The sequence below is a fragment of the Amblyomma americanum genome, chromosome 7, assembly GCF_052857255.1.
Source record: "Amblyomma americanum isolate KBUSLIRL-KWMA chromosome 7, ASM5285725v1, whole genome shotgun sequence".
Taxonomy (NCBI): Eukaryota; Metazoa; Arthropoda; class Arachnida; order Ixodida; family Ixodidae; genus Amblyomma; species Amblyomma americanum.
The window spans coordinates 77,630,173-77,648,159 of record NC_135503.1 but is presented as its reverse complement, the minus strand read 5'-3'; the positions used below and the strand labels follow the sequence as shown (position 1 = coordinate 77,648,159).

At 46.5% G+C, this 17,987-nt stretch overlaps 2 protein-coding genes across 2 annotated transcripts in view; one reads left to right on the top strand and one right to left on the bottom strand.

Moving 5' to 3' along the window:
- The first annotated feature begins 871 nt into the window (after nt 1-871).
- Nucleotides 872-10,199, top strand: LOC144097827 (uncharacterized). Its single transcript, XM_077630451.1, has 5 exons — nt 872-1,414; nt 3,008-3,173; nt 4,169-4,222; nt 4,820-4,933; nt 10,156-10,199. Exons 1-5 carry the CDS (start codon nt 872-874, stop codon nt 10,197-10,199), a joined length of 921 nt encoding a protein of 306 aa, XP_077486577.1.
- A 6,004-nt stretch (nt 10,200-16,203) lies between these two features.
- LOC144099340 (aurora kinase A-B-like) overlaps nt 16,204-17,987 on the bottom strand; it is a 32,085-nt gene continuing 30,301 nt past the window's right edge. Inside the window, exon 8 of the mRNA XM_077632566.1 lies at nt 16,204-16,446. Within this exon, the coding sequence (XP_077488692.1) occupies nt 16,342-16,446 (105 nt within the window). The 3' untranslated portion in view covers nt 16,204-16,341. The remainder of the gene's footprint in view (nt 16,447-17,987) is intronic.

Genomic DNA, 17,987 nt, shown 5'->3' with positions numbered 1-17,987 from the left:
ATGCAGGACATCGGCACACAACATAGTGAGGCCACAAAAGTGTGCTTGTCGAAGACTTCTCGAAAGTGATACTGAAGAAAAAGAACATCTTTCCATAAACGAAGTGTGCCCAGTCATAATCTAGAAAATACTGATATGCTCATAAGCAATGCTGACTGATGCAAAGCCATGAGATTAGGTTTTTGGAGCAGACAGGCAAACAGCTACAGCCGACAATAAGGTGGTCATCAGATTTTGGAAACGATTAACATGAAAATCTCAGTCTCAAAATACGAGTTGTTGCATTTTGTTCCATGCCTTTTCTACATGTCACTCAGTGCTTTTCAAGAACTTGCCACCAAGGCGAGAAAGAATTTGCATGCACTCAGGAAGCATTGCAAACGCAAGTTGAACCTGTGTCTGAGCCTATCTTGGTTGCCATGGTTGCCAATCTTGAGGACCCTGGTTGCCAGATCCGATACAACTGGGACAAACGCGTGGCATATGTCAGTCAAGCCTCCCTACCTCGTTACAACAAATGCTTCGCGTTTCTGATAGGCCCTTACTTTATTCAGCACGTGCCCACGCAGAACTTCTGTATAGGTTTAATTAACAAAGCCTGGTCGTATTTTCTAACAAGCGGTGCAACGTGAACTACGCCAGCCTTGCTTACTCTTCCTAGAATCCGACAGACGATTTCGTTTGCATCTGTTCAGTTTCGTGAGCTGAGGTGACATAGGTGTATTCGTAACAGGCTTTTTCGTTTGTTTCAGGAGCGCAGCGGACTTGCCTTGTCCCTCATAAACGCACGAGCGACGTGTTTCTCACACGTCTGTGCTTTCCGCGTGTCGTGCAAAAGCTGGCATCCACGTCCGCCAATTATTTAGGCGCCATGCAAGACTCTCAGGAAACCGACCATACGGAGCAGAAAAAGTCCGACCTCGACCCAGAATCCTTCACCTGGCTTAAGGTGCTTTCCTACAAGGAAAACCTCAAAGCCTTGGAAAGCACCCGCTTCAGACAACCCGCAAGCGATCAACACCAATATCTCGATATCGGCTGCGGACCCGGCAACTTCCTCATGGAGCATCTGCTTCCGCGACTGCATCCGTACAGACGCTTCGTTGGAACTGATATTTCCCGGGATATGATAGAGTACGCACGAACCCGCTACGGGACGCAGGACGTGTCCTTCGAGCTCCTGGACATCGATCACGGCAATCCCCAGGCCATCGTGGGCAAGTACGGCCCGTTCGAACGCGCCTACTCTTTCCTGACGTTCCACTACGTGTGGGACCTGGACAGGGCGTACCGCAACATACATCGGCTTCTGGGGGACGGCGGAGAATGTCTGGTCGTCTACTTCACCAGGACCGGCATCACGGACGTATGGCACAGGCTGTACCAGGACGAGGAGTGGAGGCGGTACATGCCGGTGAGAGATCGCTCTGACTCTTCTTTCTGGGAAAGAAATTTCAGGAGCTACGCAAGCGATTACTGCAAAGGGTGGAGAACATACAGGGCGTCCCACCAAACTTGAGCCATGCAGCTGCCCGGAGAAAACAGGCCTGTAATAACTTAACTATACATTAAGATGTCTTCGCGCATGGTAACCTTAGGTGCTTATGCGCCACTAAACCTAACACAACATACTAATAATTGTCTGAGCGCAACGTAAGTGACCAAAATCTTGCTCGTACCTCTGTGGTTTCCCACGCTTACGTTACTGAGTGACAAGAATGCGAGGAATTACGCTATTTTTTCACATATTTTGCAGCTAGGGAATTCTTTTGATGCTCCACAGCTCCCTAATAGGAAGTTTTTGTGCGGCTGCGGTCGTTTAAATGCAAATAGATCGGGAGTTAAAAAGGGGCGAAAAGTACGAACTACGCCTCTCGGGGTAGATAATTTGTATATTCTCTATGGTACAGTAGCGAGTAAAAAATATTAGCATGGTGATGTCACTGGTGGGACGAAAATCTCACCGCGCGGCTGGCGCAGTGCCGTGCTTTGCGAATACACGGCCTGCACATTTGTTATCGGCAGGTTCGTACCCGCAGCGCCATCTTCTGCTGTGGTGGCAGGTCACTATTGCTTATCTTTTTTACTTGCGACTGTACCGAATGGGGCACTGAAAAACTTTTAAATCAGTTTGGTATGGTTTATTGAAATAAAAACAATTACGCGGTCGTTAACCACTCGCTTGATCTCTTTTTTTATTTTCAAAATGCTGCATAGGGCTATCCTGTTCTTTGTTATCATAGCAGCCAGAAGTGCTTGAGCATTGCCCATCATATTTGAAGGGAGCTGAGTTTAGGTTAGGTTCATTGCCTGCATACTAGAAGCAAACATCTTTTCATCGCGATTTTAAAGCCGATTCGAAGATGAGGAGGGTCTCGTCAGATCGTCCCAGCTGTGCCAACATGTCCGTTCAGCATACGCATACTCCGCGTTCAGCACGTGACAAGAACATAAAAACTCGCCAGAGACTTCGCAAATAAAGGGCAGTGACTGTATACTGGATGCATACCTATACCGCGTTTCATTTCCGGAACACATTTGAGAACTGCGCTCCGCCTGTGCCCTCTTGCTTCCTTGCTGTTGACGCGTCCGTATTCTATAGCGTGGAAACAAAAATTGCGGGAAGCACTGAAGACTGCTTACGTGCTTTGAATGCGAAAGTATTCTCTCATTGTGAGAGGTTTTGTGGCCTATTTACATAAACTATTTAATTTCTGTGCTGATAAATAGCATGTCAACAATAGTTTTGTGGCCTATGGGTTGCGTACTCGCCTCGAAATCTGAAGGTCTGTTTCAATTCCCCGCACATTGGGAAATAATTTATTTTTCTTCTTCGCTGTAGACGTCACTGTCTTATGGTCTACTGCTGACGTCATGCGGCAGCATGGTAACGTCACTGAAGAATTCCGTGCCGAGGACGGCGTCGGACGCCGGCTTTTGTGATAATGGGGCATACAATGCTTTCGCATTGATAAAGGTGACTGCCACGTCTCCTACTTTTGCGCAGAACCTGGCCGAGATGTTCGCTGAACGCTACTGCATGGATGAGCCTGTTCCCGAAAAAGAGTTGGTCGCCCGCGAGCGAAGCGCTGTGGCTGCGGCGGGACTGGACATGGTCGCCTGCCGCACTTACTCCAGCATCTGGACGTTCCCAAGCGTGGACGCCTGCCTCAGTAAGTGAACTTAGATTCGTGCAGAAGCGAAGACTGGCCCATTCGGAAGGCGTTCGAAGCTCTTTAGTGAGCAGAACGGCGTGAGGTGTGGAGTAGAGTGAAAGTGGACGGGACAAGAGTGGACTTTGAACCCGTGCTGATGTGGTAGCTTTTGTCCTGTAGCAGTGCACACAGTCGCCGCCCCAGTGCTGTTTCACGCCACTGTCTTTGCCACAAGCCGCGGCGCTCCATAATAATATAATGGTTTGTGTGGAAAATAAACGCACACAAACTGCACTGCCTCCCTAGGGGTGTAAACCCGAACAACGAAGGAATTAAGAAGAGGTTGAAAGGAGAGAAAGAGTTGCTGGAGCGGTAGAGAATTCTGTAACCTGATACAACTCAAGATCGAAGCGGATTTTCCCTGACAAAGAACCGCCTTCCAGCAAATGGCGTTGGCCGGTTCTCATGAGTCAGCTAGTGTTACAACGAAGGGAGCTGCGCTACAATGCAGAGGGGGGGGGGGGGATTTTCCCCTTTCATCTGCCGCTCCCTGCATGGTCTCGCTAGCAGGGCCAGGAAATCGGCCGACGACATTGGCTGGAAGGGGGTCCTTCGACGGGGAAAAGCGACATCGTTTTTGAATTGAGACTATATCGTGTCCTGGCGTACGTGACAGAATAAGGAACGACTGTGGAAGCCGAAAAGTTTTTTTTAACTAAATGAAAAAAAAACGTGCAAGTAATGACGCAATATAGGCTAAGAAAGGAAAGGCGCATGTAAAGGCCTCACTCTCGATTGATACTTGAGCCGCGCTGTGAGGAAAGAGATGAAGGATGCAATGCAAGAAGGAGAAGAGAGAGTCTGCGTGTAAGTATAACGTGCTCACCCGAGGATGCTTTGGCCGGAATTGCTGTGTGCGGGATCTGCAAGCAACGGTCCTTCTATATACATCACAACTAGACGACTGGCCCAATAATATGAGCCTCGCGCGCTTTCTCTTGCGATGCGTGCAGAGACCTACGTGCCTTTCTTCAAGCTGGACGCCAAGGTGCCGGCACAGAGGCGCGGTGCCTCTACTGCCACGCTACTGAACTATATTTCTAGTACAACGGGCCCGCTTTTTAATGTTCACCAGAATCCCTGTGCTACGGTTTCACTCATAGCGCTTGCAACATGTCGTGCACGCACAATGTCGTTTTGCATCCGCAACAGGTTGCTGCCTGAAGACGTGAGGCGGTTGTTTGGAGGATTCGTCCCATCGGCTGGTCACGGCATGAGGGCATGCAAGCTTGCCAAATCCGAGTGGTACAGGCAAGCCCGGCTTCACAGGCAGTGCCTCGAGGCTCAACTTCTCTCGATTGGCGAAAGTCAGGCAGCCTGGCGAACTCTTCGGGAATACCAGCGTATCACTGCTCAAGCTACCGAATGCTTGTGGGCTCAACATCTGCCACAACTACGGGCCGACCTTGCGAGCAGGACGAAAACAGCTCGGAGCACCGTCCACACCCTGGAGGCCCTGGATCTACCGGATGACGTATCAAGGGTTCTATCGTTAGGACCAAAGTTTGCTGTGGAGCCCAAGCCGTCAGCTGCTCAACTACTTGCGATGGTACGCCAAGTATCGCAGCGTGCAACGCAACTGGAACACGACCGCTGCATTTCAGAAGGAGTCGACGTTTTGCAGTGCTCAAAGCCAGGATCTTCCAAGCTACCCCTCAAGCGCGTCGAGTCCTTCATCAAGGAACAGGACCTGGTCGTGCTGCCTGCTGACAAAGAAGGTGGCTTTGCGATTCTATCCTGTGAACTTTACAAGTCCAAGGCTTACGAAGCCGTGTCGTCTGTATTTAACTGCCGCAACAAAGTAATGATGTCAAAAGTAAAAGCTAAAGCGAAGAAGCTATGCAACAAGTTAAACCTTACCAAGCTGGCTAAAGAAATAGGCGATGCACGAAAAGATTTTTTAGACGTGTTTTTCAGTGCAAAAACCCATAAACCGGAAAAACCATTCAGGGTGATCATCTCTGAAACTGGCACATGGCAAAAAACGGTTTCAATGTACTTACAAAGCAAACTTAACCTTTTACCGCTTGACGACCCCTTTATGGTTAAGAAATCTGACGAAATTTTAGACTTTGTTCGGTCGCGCTCTGATAACAGCATGGTTGCATTTTCAGTGGATGTTCAGGATCTATATTACTCGCTGCCGAACGACGAGGTGCTGTGCTGTGTAGAGGAGTGCATAGATGAGTTCGGATGTGTTGCTTTCCAGAATGCGGCGGGTGTGTCGGCGAGCAGTTTTTTAGAAATTTTAGCTATTTACTTGCAGTCAACGTTCATTAACTGGGAAGGAAAACCCTACCTTCAGAAAGAAGGGATATGCATCGGGTCGTGCATAGCGCCAATTCTGAGTAATCTGTTTTTAGCAAAACTTGACAAGGCTGTTTCCAGCCACCTTGACAGCTTGGACGTAATCAAAGTCTTTAGATTTGTTGATGACTTTTTTATTCTTGTTAAGTGTGACCAAGGCTCACTTGAGTCAAAGGCTCATAGCATTTTAACTACCATGACAGAACATTTTAAACCGCTTGTTTTAACATGCGAATTGCCCATCGATAACTCCATTAGATTTTTAGATATTAACTTCACCTTTCACGCTCATCACATATGCTGGGCCTACCAGCCGCGAAGCAACAAGCCGATGCTGCCATATCACTCCGCTCATTCAAAACTGATAAAAAGAGGTATTGTCAATTTATGTTTTCGAAATGCCCTCCAGAAATCTTGTCCGCACATGATGACCGATAGTTTTCAAGAGCAGTCCAATAGGCTTACTAATGCCGGATACCCCTCCCATGTTCAAGTTTCTGTTGCGGAAAAACTTGTTAAGAGAATGAAACCAGACAATCAATGTAATCCAAACCCAGTTCCTCATGAACGAAGAAACCTTGTTGTATTACCGTATCTACACAAGATTTCCCACAATTTAAAAAGAATTGGTCAACGAGCGAATGCGACCGTCGTGTTCTCGGCGCCGAAAAAACTTGCAACGTTGTGCAAACTGGGAAAAACCAACACCAACAAAGCGCGCGGATGCGCAACTAGGCACCAGAAGCCCTACGTCACGTGCGATGAAGGTGTTATATATCAAATTCCCTTGTCATGCGGGAAACACTATATCGGCCAGACGGGGAGATGTCTGAACGAGCGCCTAATGGAACACGCTCGCAACGTCAGAAACGGGCAAGGCGGATCGCTAGTTGACCACATTCTCGCATGCAAGTCAAAATCCTGTAAGCCTTTCTTTGATAAAAGTCTTGTGATAGGAAAAAGTAGAGAAAGGTTAACGCGCGAAATCATTGAAGCCGAAAAGATAAATAGGTCAGGATGCTCGTGTGTTAGCACACCTTCCATTCTCCTCTCAGATAAAGAGCTCGTTTTTCTAAGAAATCGATACTGTTCGCACGTGTGATTACTGTTTTCTGGTGTATAAATGTGATGCTTCAGGAGAATAAAATTTGTTGGAAGTTAGCGCTCGTGGTGTTCGTCTCTCGTCTCTTGTGTCCTCGTCTTTTGCTGCGCTACAGTGTATTGGATTATAGGAGGTATTCACATGACGTCATCCGCAAGGGGCGCTAATGGCCGGCGCGGCATTCGCCATGTTGGTGGTCGCGCGCGCGGCAGCCGCAGCATTTACCTGGCTTGTGATGTGTGAAATGTGAGTGTATTTAGCGTCTCGCCGCAGATCATTTCTGTTCGACCCGTAACACCGTGTGACTGAGTGGATACGCCGTGAACTGCGCCATGCAGAAAGAGTAGGCACGCTGAAAATGTTACATTTTGTGAAAACGTTGACCCGTAGGAATGTGCAGGTGCCGGCTTGGTGTGCGACGTACTACAAGACGGCTGCCGTGCGTTGAATTCACCGATATTGAGGTCTGCCTTGTGCACGGCGTAAGTTTGCCGACAGGCCGAGGAATTAAAGTATGCAAATCTATGAGAGGGCGCAATTGCTTGACATGCGGTCGAGCCGAACGTCCGTGCTGAGGGTGCCGACGGCCGAAGTGCCGTTTTTCACCTAGGTGAGTAGTTAAACGTGTATGTTCGTTTAGCTAGCTTAACTTGTCATCTCTGTCTGCTGAAAGTGACGTGTTACTACTGAATGTAGCGGAATGGCTGCACATCGCGTTGCTGCGAACCGGCCTACAGATTCCAGGTCTTGTGCACTGGAAGCAACGCTACGTTTCTACAATCAAACCTGCAAAACATTCTTGCTGTCTGCCATTCGTGCTGCGAGTGCATGACAGTATTTGCTCGACCATTTTGTCGCGTAAACAAAGCAGATATGACACAATATGCCTTTTTGCTGAAACAATGAGTATTCGGCGGTTCGCGGACTACAGCCGCTGGAAATATGAGTTTCAGCAGCGTCCGCTTAGGAATATGGGTAATTAATCATGTGCTGTGTTATCCACTATGTGTGCTGCATGAGTAGCTGACAGTTATGAACTGATATTAAAAGCTGCAAGTCGTTTACATTCTTGCATGCAATGCAGCCGGCCAGTTTTGCTGCCGAGTTGCGGCACGCAGCTCAGTTAAATCACGGCACAGAATTCTGCTGCAAACTTCATGTACAATAAGCATTCTACAAAGAAAATTGAACGTTGTCGCATTTAACAACGTGCAATGATGTTACGGATCACCAACAATTCAGGCCGGATACCTCACGGCGCACCGTGACACTGCGCGAGCTTTCGCGAAACGACCACAAACATGGCGCGTTTGTCGCGGCGACGCTTTCGCCGCCTGGTAGCGCGGCCTCAGTGGATACCTCCTATATGGACGTTTTTTCATGCCTCACGTGACACAGTACTCTTTTGATGTCACAGCCATCGTTCGGCTGTTGAAACCGAACCCGAAGCAGCACGACATAAAAAAATTGATTATAAATTATTTAGCGGTCGTAAGCAAATATCACACGATGATTCGTGCGTAGTAGTGTCTTCCGAAAAATTGTAAAGAAAATAAGCCACCAAAATTAGGTGTCTATACTCCTTTAAGTATGCATGCATGCTCGCTCAGCGCACGGTTAACGTCCACAAAGCAAATGATCGGTATTTAGCTCCTCGCCCACCCGAGGACTGATGTGCCGACTCGCATCATGGTGGACGCTTCAAGCGGGGACATCGGCGCTGTCCTCCAGCAGCAAATTGACTCCGAGTGGCAGCCGCTGGGTATCTCCTCTCGGAAACTCCAACCTGCCGAGATCCACTGCAACGTTTTGGCTGTGAGCTCATCGCTATCTACTCCACCATTCAGTACTTCCGGCACTTCTTGGAAGGCCGGCTATTTTACGCCCTCACGTATCACAAGCCCATGGCCCATGTGTTCCGCACAAACTCATCGAGATATTCTGCGCGCGAGCTTCGTCAACTGGCCTTTATATCGGAGTTCAGACGGATATGTCCGCCACGTTGAATGCACCGACACCAAGGCAGCAGACGCACTTTCGCGCATCACCTCCATCGGCACTTCTCCATCTGCCATAGACTGGGGAAGTTGAGTTTCCCCCTTCAGGTGGCGATGAGAGGAAACACCTCGTTGATGAAATCAGGGTTTCTTGATGACCCGGTGGTTATAACTCGCAAACATTCACGTTACTCGGAGCAACGAGGTTAACTATTTATTTACAACATAAATAAAACGAGAAGCAAAGCAAGGAGAAAACTATTTACATGACTAAACCGTTGATCAGACGAATTCAGCCCTCGTTCAACCCAGCGCGCTTGTTTTTAAACCCTCTGTCTCCGCCCTTAGCGGGGACAGCGTATCTCGTGCAGTACCGAAGCCTCAGCAACCCCTTGACAACGCACACATGTCGACACCTGTACCTGGTTAGGCTTCTTAAGACGGGCTATGTCCGTGACCGCGCGGAGGAGATAAGGACGTCCGCCGCAAGCGGGGGAGGCCGGGACGGGACGGGTCCCTTTGTTGGCGACTGCCGACCCTACTGGAGCGGCCTTCCTTACGAACACAAGACCAACAAGTTCGCGGAAAGGTCAGCGAACTCCACAGGGGACCTCTGGCCCGGGCTCAAATAGATGAACATGAGCTAATCACTGCGTACTCACCCCCATTCCCTTCGACTGCAGCACGTACGTGCCTCACCCGTTTGTGTCCGGATCACTCTGGTGCGCAACGTCAAGGGCTCAATCTCGCCTTCTTATTCCAGATGTCTTCCGTCGTTCTGTTCTTCATATTCCCTTCATGACATGTCCTCCCAGAGCCAGAGCCAAGCAGCGCCTCGTCCCAGGCAGCGGTATCTGTTCGAGCATTGATATAATATCGATGTTCGCAGTAGACCAGCTCCTGCCTCACTTGACAGTCCACCGAAGTGACCCGCCACAGGAAGACTCCCGCCCAGGATTTGCTGCCACCTGGATGTCGCTTTGATCACGTCCATCTTGACGTGGTTGGAACCTTCCTCTGTCTCACGACTTCTGGTACATTCACACCATGACTGACCTATTCACCCCTTTGGCCCGAAGCTATGCCCATTCCTGACAACACTGCAGAAACAGCTGCAAACGGCTTCAACTCAACATTGGTTTCGCGCTTCGTTTGCCTTGGCTACACTGCACTACGTCTACAGGCCGTGGTCGACCGTGGTCGACAATCTGAGTGCCCTCTTTTCACTTCCCTCCCTTATCTGCTTTGCGCAAAGCACTGTCGCATTGCACATCTCTGCGCCAACGGCAAGATCGAGCGGCTCCATCGCCATCTCAAGGCTGCGCTCACTACCCGCCTGGAAAGGTAACACTGGGGCTGACCACCTTCCTATGGTGCTTCCCAGTCTACATTCTGTACTGCGCACAAACCTTGGCTGTTCAGCGGCCGAATTACTCCTAATCGGCGCGTCCCCACGGCTTCTCGGAGACTTCTTTGTTACTTCGGCTCCCTCGCCCCAGACTCAGCAGTGTCTCCAAACCTCCAACGCCTGCAGGAATGCATTCAGCATTTGCGCTCAATCCCGCCTTGATCCTCTGACAGGAGCGCCTTCTTGCATCCTTACCTTGCGTCTTGGACACACGTTTTTCTAACGTGATACGCTGTAAAGGCACGTTTTAGACAGCTGCCTACGCGTCCTCCACAAGACGTCCTAATCTGCAACCATTCTACTGAATGGCCGCGAAGAGGCAGTCGGACCAACCGGCCTTCATCGAGGCGCCTCCGAAGGAGTTCCCCACAGATGTCGCCGGTGTATCCGCTTTGCCTGCCACCAAGGCAGCCCCATCTCTCTCTCGTATTGCATGTCCATTTCGCCGTTCTGGGCGGCAGGTCCTGTTGCGCCCATACTTTCGCCGCACCTCGGAGGCGCTAAGATCGACGCTCCAGACGGCGCCGTGGTGCCGGCTGAGATCTGAAAGAGAATAAGCATCAAGATGAACGGTGCGTATTGTGCACGCATGCACAAAAGTATAAGCAGTAATCTCCAACCTCAACCTTGAGCAAAGGCCGCGCTGACCGGCTCTACCCTGGGACCAGCAACAGCTGGTACACCGGGCCCAGCTGACAGCAAAAGCTGGGGATCTCCTTTTGAGCTTTTTTTCACCACCACCACCACCACCACCAAGTTGTACTGCTGTTGGTTGCGTCGCAAGGCCTAGAAAGGAAGCCAAAAGTTTCTCTCATACTCAGTAAGGGGCGAAATCGATGGGCAGGAGCTTTGGAGGACAAGCCTTATGCGGTGGACCGGCTTCGCGGCTACCCGCGGCTATCATTGCATTTTTGCATGAAAATCTGGTCAAATTCAATCATCTTCCAAGGAGTGAGTACATAAACTCGCTCAATCACCATTCTGTGGTCATGAACACCTGATCCAAATAAAAAAATGGAAAGGGCACTTAAGCTCCACCTCAAAGACGTTAATGGGTTAATGCTCACATAAGAGGAGTCCTCATATACCACTCCTGGTGCAGTGATGCAGCGGTTAAAGGGCTAGACACCAAATTTTTGCTTGCGTGTTTTCTTCTTTCAAACGTGTTAGACATTGGTACACATGAAGCACCCCGCGCTATTCGCCTATGACCACTAAATAATTTACCATAGAATTTCTTCTTGACGTTGATTCGGTTTAATCAACCGAACGAAGCCCGACGTGTAGTTCAATTTTAGGTCACTGAGGCAAACGACAATATAACTGCTGATAAGTCGTTTGTAGTAATGTTCCTTTTTCACAAGGCCGTTCTGTGCACGTGCGCCTCTTCTCCATCTCCACTGGTTGAAAATGAAACCGCCAGCTCCTATTGCGCATGCACAGTTCATGTTATGTGACAGGCGCATGCAACAGATGCTGGCAGCTGTAAAGCACACACCTGTCACTTCGCGGGCGCAGCTGTCTTCTCGTGGAACCAGATCGCACCTACTCTTTCCATGTGTGTGTTTTGAACCAGTAGCTGACGAATTTTCGCCACTTCCCAGAGGGCGCCACATCTTGTGAAAAAGGCGGATTCTATCTCTTGAAGCAGGCTGGTTTAAGTGCTGTAGTGAGTTCAAACTATGTATCAGCATTCATATTCCAGTTTTTCTGCGCCTCACATGACCTAGAGTGGAGCTACACATACAGCCATGCATGGTTTCGCTGATGAAACCGAAATAGCATAAGGAAATAATTTATTTAGCGGTCGTATAGGTGAATGCATACCACGGGGTGATCCATGTAAACCAATGTCTATTAACGTATCATTTGAAAGAAGAAAACACAAAATAAAATTAGGTGCCTATAATATAGTCCTTAAAGCGAGGTACCATTGCCCTGCATGCGAAGGCAGGTGCTGCCACCGGTGGAGCTTGTGCGGCCCAGGTTTCTCTTCCAGAGCGACCAATCATTAATTTAACTGCCACTTGCCGCGGTGGTCAGTTTGCTCACAATCCGGTGGGCCGGACGGCGATGAATTTTCTGCAGAACGCGAGTCATAACGCTATCGCGTTAAAATATACTTCTACATGCAACAGAGAACCCCCAATCACTTGCAAAAGTTCGCGTGCCCTGTCCGGCGACTTCGAGCACAGCTCCTAGGCGGCCGCCCGTTCCTGGCTTCCGCGTCGTAGTCACCGTCGCGTTGTCGGCGTAACCGGTTGTCCATAGATGGAACATAGGTGCGTCAGCTTTGAAACGGGGTGGTGGCTGTTGCCACCACGATCAGCTTTTTATTCATTTACTTTTATGTAACTGTGTTATAAATTGGTCTTAAAATTCGCAATTTTCTCAAAATGTTTTCAGTCCTACACTTCTAACCTTAAGTCACCTCACTGCTTTTGAGCCACCAATCTTCCAATTGCTTTTTGCTAATTTATTCCACCGCAGATTTATTTACATGACCATTAATTTGTTATCTACATACCCTATAGGGCCTCGGGGAGAGTGACTGTGCCTGCATTGACATATGGATGGATACCATTGCATTCGAGTATGGGATGCTCAATCTTTTCCAGATTTACACCATACAGCACAAATGTCATCTACTTGGTTAAAGAGTGAAACGCCACCCGGAAGGTGACTGCCACGGGAAGATCCCGAAGGTTGGCTAGCAGCGCAATACGCAACCTGCCAGCCGTGAACAACTGCACTCAAACTTTGCATTACCAGCGATCGTAATTGTGTCTTTTTTTTTTCATGCTCGCGCACTTCTCAGACTGTTACACTCCTGAGTATATTTCTTTTCAGAAATGGCTATATGTTAAATTATTTCAGACGTCATGCAGCTGCCATGGCAACAACTGCTCCGGCGGTGGGGCCCAGTGGGCCTCAATCCCTCTCACGTGCCTGCAGTGTGCGATAGTCCCTTCGGGTGCGATAGTTTGTGTCTGACTAGTCGTGTGCATGAAGTAAATGAAATCAAAAACATGCTTGCAGCAGGGTGCCGATAACAGGTGATGTTTCCAAGCAGACATGCTACAATCGACATCGCTGAGTGCTTACAAGTGACTTAATGAACAAAGTGCACAAAGGTTCCGTTAGAGACAACCTTCCTTGGGTTGATCCTTGCGTATGCATGACACGAAAACATTAAACAGCATGCATGCATCCCTGCAGTGGGGCAATCTAGACGCAGCACGATTAGACCGCTAATTTTTCTGCAACATGCTGATGGCTGACATTTCCCTTCACGCACTGCATTCAATCCTTAAACATTATGAATGATCCTGCTAATGGCCTTTAGCAATGCGTAGACACCACGAGGGCATTTCTTCTCCTCAAGCGGGAACAAAATGTTCAAAGCATCCAACAGCCAGATTGGGTTGAGCAAGACTGATATGAAAAATTTTTTAACAGGTTACAAGTGCACTGCCGCTGCTTGGAAGCAACAGCACTAGACGGGCACGTGGCCCTTATCCCACAGAGCTAATATGATTTCTCACTTAAGAGCAGTAAAGCCTTCAAGAGTGACGCACAGCAAGGTGCACTGGACTATGAACACAAGACATAGAATCCTGAAAGGGGCATTTATTGCTTCATTCCAAAAGGAACCTAAAGCATATGCCACAAAGACACAATGGCTTTTTAAGTGAAAACATTATATGGATCATCAGGAGCGAGACCTGGCATTGGTGTTGACCAGCAGAAGTGGTCCAAAAAATCCCAGATGACGCCACCAAAGCATCAAAGAAAAGCAAAATTTCCTATGAAGGTGCGGGGAATGGACCCCAGGATTTTCAGATCGAGAGGCGAGCACGCAACCCATAGGCCACAAAATTTTTTTTCTCTTTATTTCCTGTTCAGGGTAAAAAAGATTACAGCAGCAACAGGGGAAAATAACAAAGACAAACAATATTCAACATGACAGCCACAACTGAAGCTGCGCTGTTCAAAAAAATTTTAAGATTGCAACACTGGCATATCTAGAGTTCTGTGACCTGAAAAAAACAACTTAGGAAGTACTTATCTGATGTCATGTTAACGACGGAAAGGTAAGTGTGTGCGTGTGTGTGTGCAGGTGTGTGTGCAGGTGGGGGCATCCCTTTTGATGTCCTGTCTTATGTGAGCGCAGTTATTTCCAAAAAAGTATGCAGTACCAACTCGCCCAAAATGCAACGATTCTGGAAAGGTGAGAACGTCTTAAAAAGAGCTAAAAGTATGCCAGTCCAATCATCAGCAAAAAGTTTCTTCTTCCTTTCACACAGTGGTGCATTATTTTCCTTAGAGAAAAAGGCTTGTGTTTCGCCTATAGGCCACAAAACTGCATTGCTGCTTGGCATACAAAGGGGACCCTAGAGTAGGATACAATTTAAGAAAACAGCAGTAGGCAACAATGGGCCAAAGTCCTCAGCGTCCTGTATTACTCCGCTGGCCGATCACAACAGTAAATGAAATCAGCTTTTTAATGTTTGACTACACAAAACAAGCCAGATATCAAAACTCTACAAATTACCATTTTTCTCTCGTGATTAAGCATCTTGTTTAAGTAACAAGAAAAGTTTCAACAACGGACTACTTTTTCATTGTGAAGAAATTCTATGCGGTGGTCCTAAATATGGGTGGAGCTTTTAAGCTGTATCTGACTACAGTATATGCAATGCCTTACAACTGTGTACTAATGAGTAGGTGTGTCATTAGAAAGGAAGAGAAAAATAAAAAGGAAATAAAAATAAAAACACCGCTTTCAAAATTAAAAGCGCATAAGTAGTGTTGAGTGCCCTCCATAATTTTTATGAAAATAAACTGCCTTTTACATTTTCATTTCAATCATTTATCAACAATCACATAAACGCATTATAGAGGGTTATAAAAAATACAAAAGCATGAAATGAATTAAGCCAAACAAGATGCAGAGAAATGTGGTCAAGATGTGTAATCTAGAACAGGTAACCAAATGCAAAAGCATCATATAGAATGAAATTAAACAATAAACTGAGACTCACAAATTAATGGAACAGTTACACACGCATGGAAAAACACAAAAGGCTATATTTACCAACAAAGAAAACTTAATTACAGAGCTAAAATACACGCAGTCACATTAACTCACCTCGCTCGCACATTCACACACTCGAGCTGTCTGCACAAACACTGGTTACTTTTACTTTTAAACAAAATGTGCAACACCTGTAGAGTGGCCATTGCTAAAAAAAACAGACATAAAAAAGTCATCACAATGTGGATTAAATTTAAGTCGGATATATCTTATGTCTGCAATGAAGCTGCGCCCACATTTAGGACCGGCGCACAGAATTCCTCCACGACAAAAAAGTAGTCCGTTGTTAAAACTTCTTTCCTCTCCTAAACAAGGAGCTAATGACGAGAAAAAAATTGTAAGCTCTAGAATCTTGATACCTGGCTTGTTTAATCAAGTCGAACATTAAGCAGCTGATTTCGTTTACTTTTGTGATTGGCTAGTGGAGTAATACAATACACTGCGGATCAGATCGTGGCCCAGTGTTATAACAACTGCTGTTTATTTAAGTTATATCCTACTATAGTGTCTGAAGCATTACAGCAAACTTTCAGCAAAAAAAGCACAAAAGAATGCCTGTAAAAGGGGCATTTCTTTCCTGAAACCTTTTATGTGAACATCTAGACCACACACCAATGCATGGCAAATGTACTAAAAAAATAAAAATGAGACTGTAAATGCAAAGACCTATCAGAAATCACGCAACCACATAACATGATCTAGATTTAACTCAAATAAATTTGTATTAAAAACAAAATAAACTTATTGTGGTTTTAAAATTAAATTCACTTAGGTCCTAATTAAAAACAACATAAACAACTTATTAAAATCTTAAAAGGTATATTTTGTATTTTTAGTTCAATTTTCGGTTATTTCCTTTGTTCTTGCCCGTCCTCTATCTATAATGTACCATGCACTACCGCAGGTAAAATAAAGAAACCATTGCCAGTGTGTGCCAAATCGTTCAAAACCTATGCGCGTCTCAGCACCAAGAGTGCTTCATCAGGTGGCGCCGGCATGCAGTTTTGCAAAGGTTTGGCACAATTCGGCACGCACTGGCAGTGGTTTTTTTATTTTGCTCACGACAGCACCTTGAGGGTATAATAAATAAATAAATTGCAACTGCACATTTGTACTAAAATGATTAGTTTAAAACAAGATGCGCTATCCTATAATAAAATCAGCTCAGTTTATTGAGGACTGGCCACACTGAACCGTGCTTACACACTTTTTTTTCACAGTGTCATACACACAACTGTAGTGTCGGCATTTTTGGTGACCCAGGGGTGGGCCAGCACTTCGTCCAAAGAAATGCGGTCTTTGGCACGCCGCTGGAGCAGCTGTATCAAGAAAAAAAATGAAGGCAATGCAATACTGAGCCTTGCCATAAGAACCAAGCACCCACAGCTAATATCAGACATGGCCCACAGGCTGAAACATTTGTCTTCAGCTCAGCTCAGCATTTGGCATGTTTGCCCAAGTTCAAAATGTAAGAGAGGCACATGCAACAGCACCACATGTGCATCAAACAATTTTGTTATAGTGTTACTGTAGTCCAGGACAGAGTACATGCAGCAATCAATCTACTTTTTAGCTGCCAAAGCCTTTGACAGAAGTGACCAGTTTTACCAAACTGGCAGAATTCTCCACAACTGTAGTTGTTGGTACATCTCTCGCACCACAGGAGTTTGAGTGAGGACTGAAGATTGGTAGACTTAAAGCAGGTTACTGAATTCAGTGCCTGAAAATTCACTTTGAAAGGAGGTATCTCACATGAATGCATTAACAAGGAGGCACTCTGAATGCTACAGTACCGCAACTTCTGGTTTTGCTTCCCTGCTTCTTTCACCTTTTTTAAACAGCGATTTTGCCTCAAAAGCATTTAAAAATCCAATCTAGAAAGTAAAACACACCCAAGCAAGATGCAAAATTATTTGCATGCTGATTCTGGGTGTAAAAAGAAAACCATGGAAAAAATTAATTTTGAGTAAAGGGATTCGAACTTTCTCTTATGTGTTCAAAAATACAGCTTAAATTTACTGCGTCGCTGTACCAGTGTTAAAGAATGCTTTTAGTTATGCTTTGATCTGTCCTCATCAAATTTCTTCTATTCGCTTTCATGTGACACTGATCAACAGAAAGCCACGTTATACTAGTGAGAAATGGTTGGAGGACTGGTGGCTTAAAAGTGCAATGATCTAAAGGTACTAGTTCAAGACTTCGAAGTGGCATAGTGTAGAAGTCAATGAAATTTTTATTAAGGAAAAATTTCCAGATGGTATGTTTAGGTTTGACAGATTGAATAGTTGGGAGATTTATTGAGCAAAAAAAATAACAAGCAAGGTAGCACCCACCACCACTCCATTTCAAAGGAGATGCTCCTAACATCCAACTATCCATCATGTGAGACTAGAATTGGGAAAACAGAATCATACAATGCGGAGAAGCAGCTAGCTGGTAAATGACAGAAGAGCATAACCACAATAAACAGCAACCATGCACAGTGCTCTGTGTTTATCACGCCCACAGCCCCGAATTAGCTGTTCTGCATCTCTGTCTAGTGTCTCATAAGCTCAGCTGACATTGAACTGGGTGTCGTTCTATGCCACACAATGAGTGATGCATGCAGAAGGGAAAGTTGAAGTGTACAGTGCAGTCGCCTGTTGACGGGGTTCTCAGGCTTCTAATTTGCGGGCTGCCTCTTCTGACTAAGGTTACAATATTTTTTTCTAGTGGCAGCTTGTGTTTGTTTCTCTGTCCTAGTATTTTCTCAGCCATTTGACTGCTGGCAAGAGCATAATTTGCAATGCATCTAATATCCAACCAATTTAAGGTTTTTTTAGAACAAGTAAAAAATAGAAGTGATAACTTTCTGCGTGTG

Coding starts and splice junctions, on each gene's coding strand:
- LOC144097827 (XM_077630451.1), top strand. CDS start 872: ATGCAAGACTCTCAGGAAACCGACCATACGGAGCAGAAAAAGTCCGAC. Junction 4,223..4,819: donor GGTGCCGGCACAGAGGCGCG/GTGCCTCTACTG, acceptor GCTGCATTTCAG/AAGGAGTCGACGTTTTGCAG. Junction 4,934..10,155: donor GCTGCCTGCTGACAAAGAAG/GTGGCTTTGCGA, acceptor CAACGCCTGCAG/GAATGCATTCAGCATTTGCG.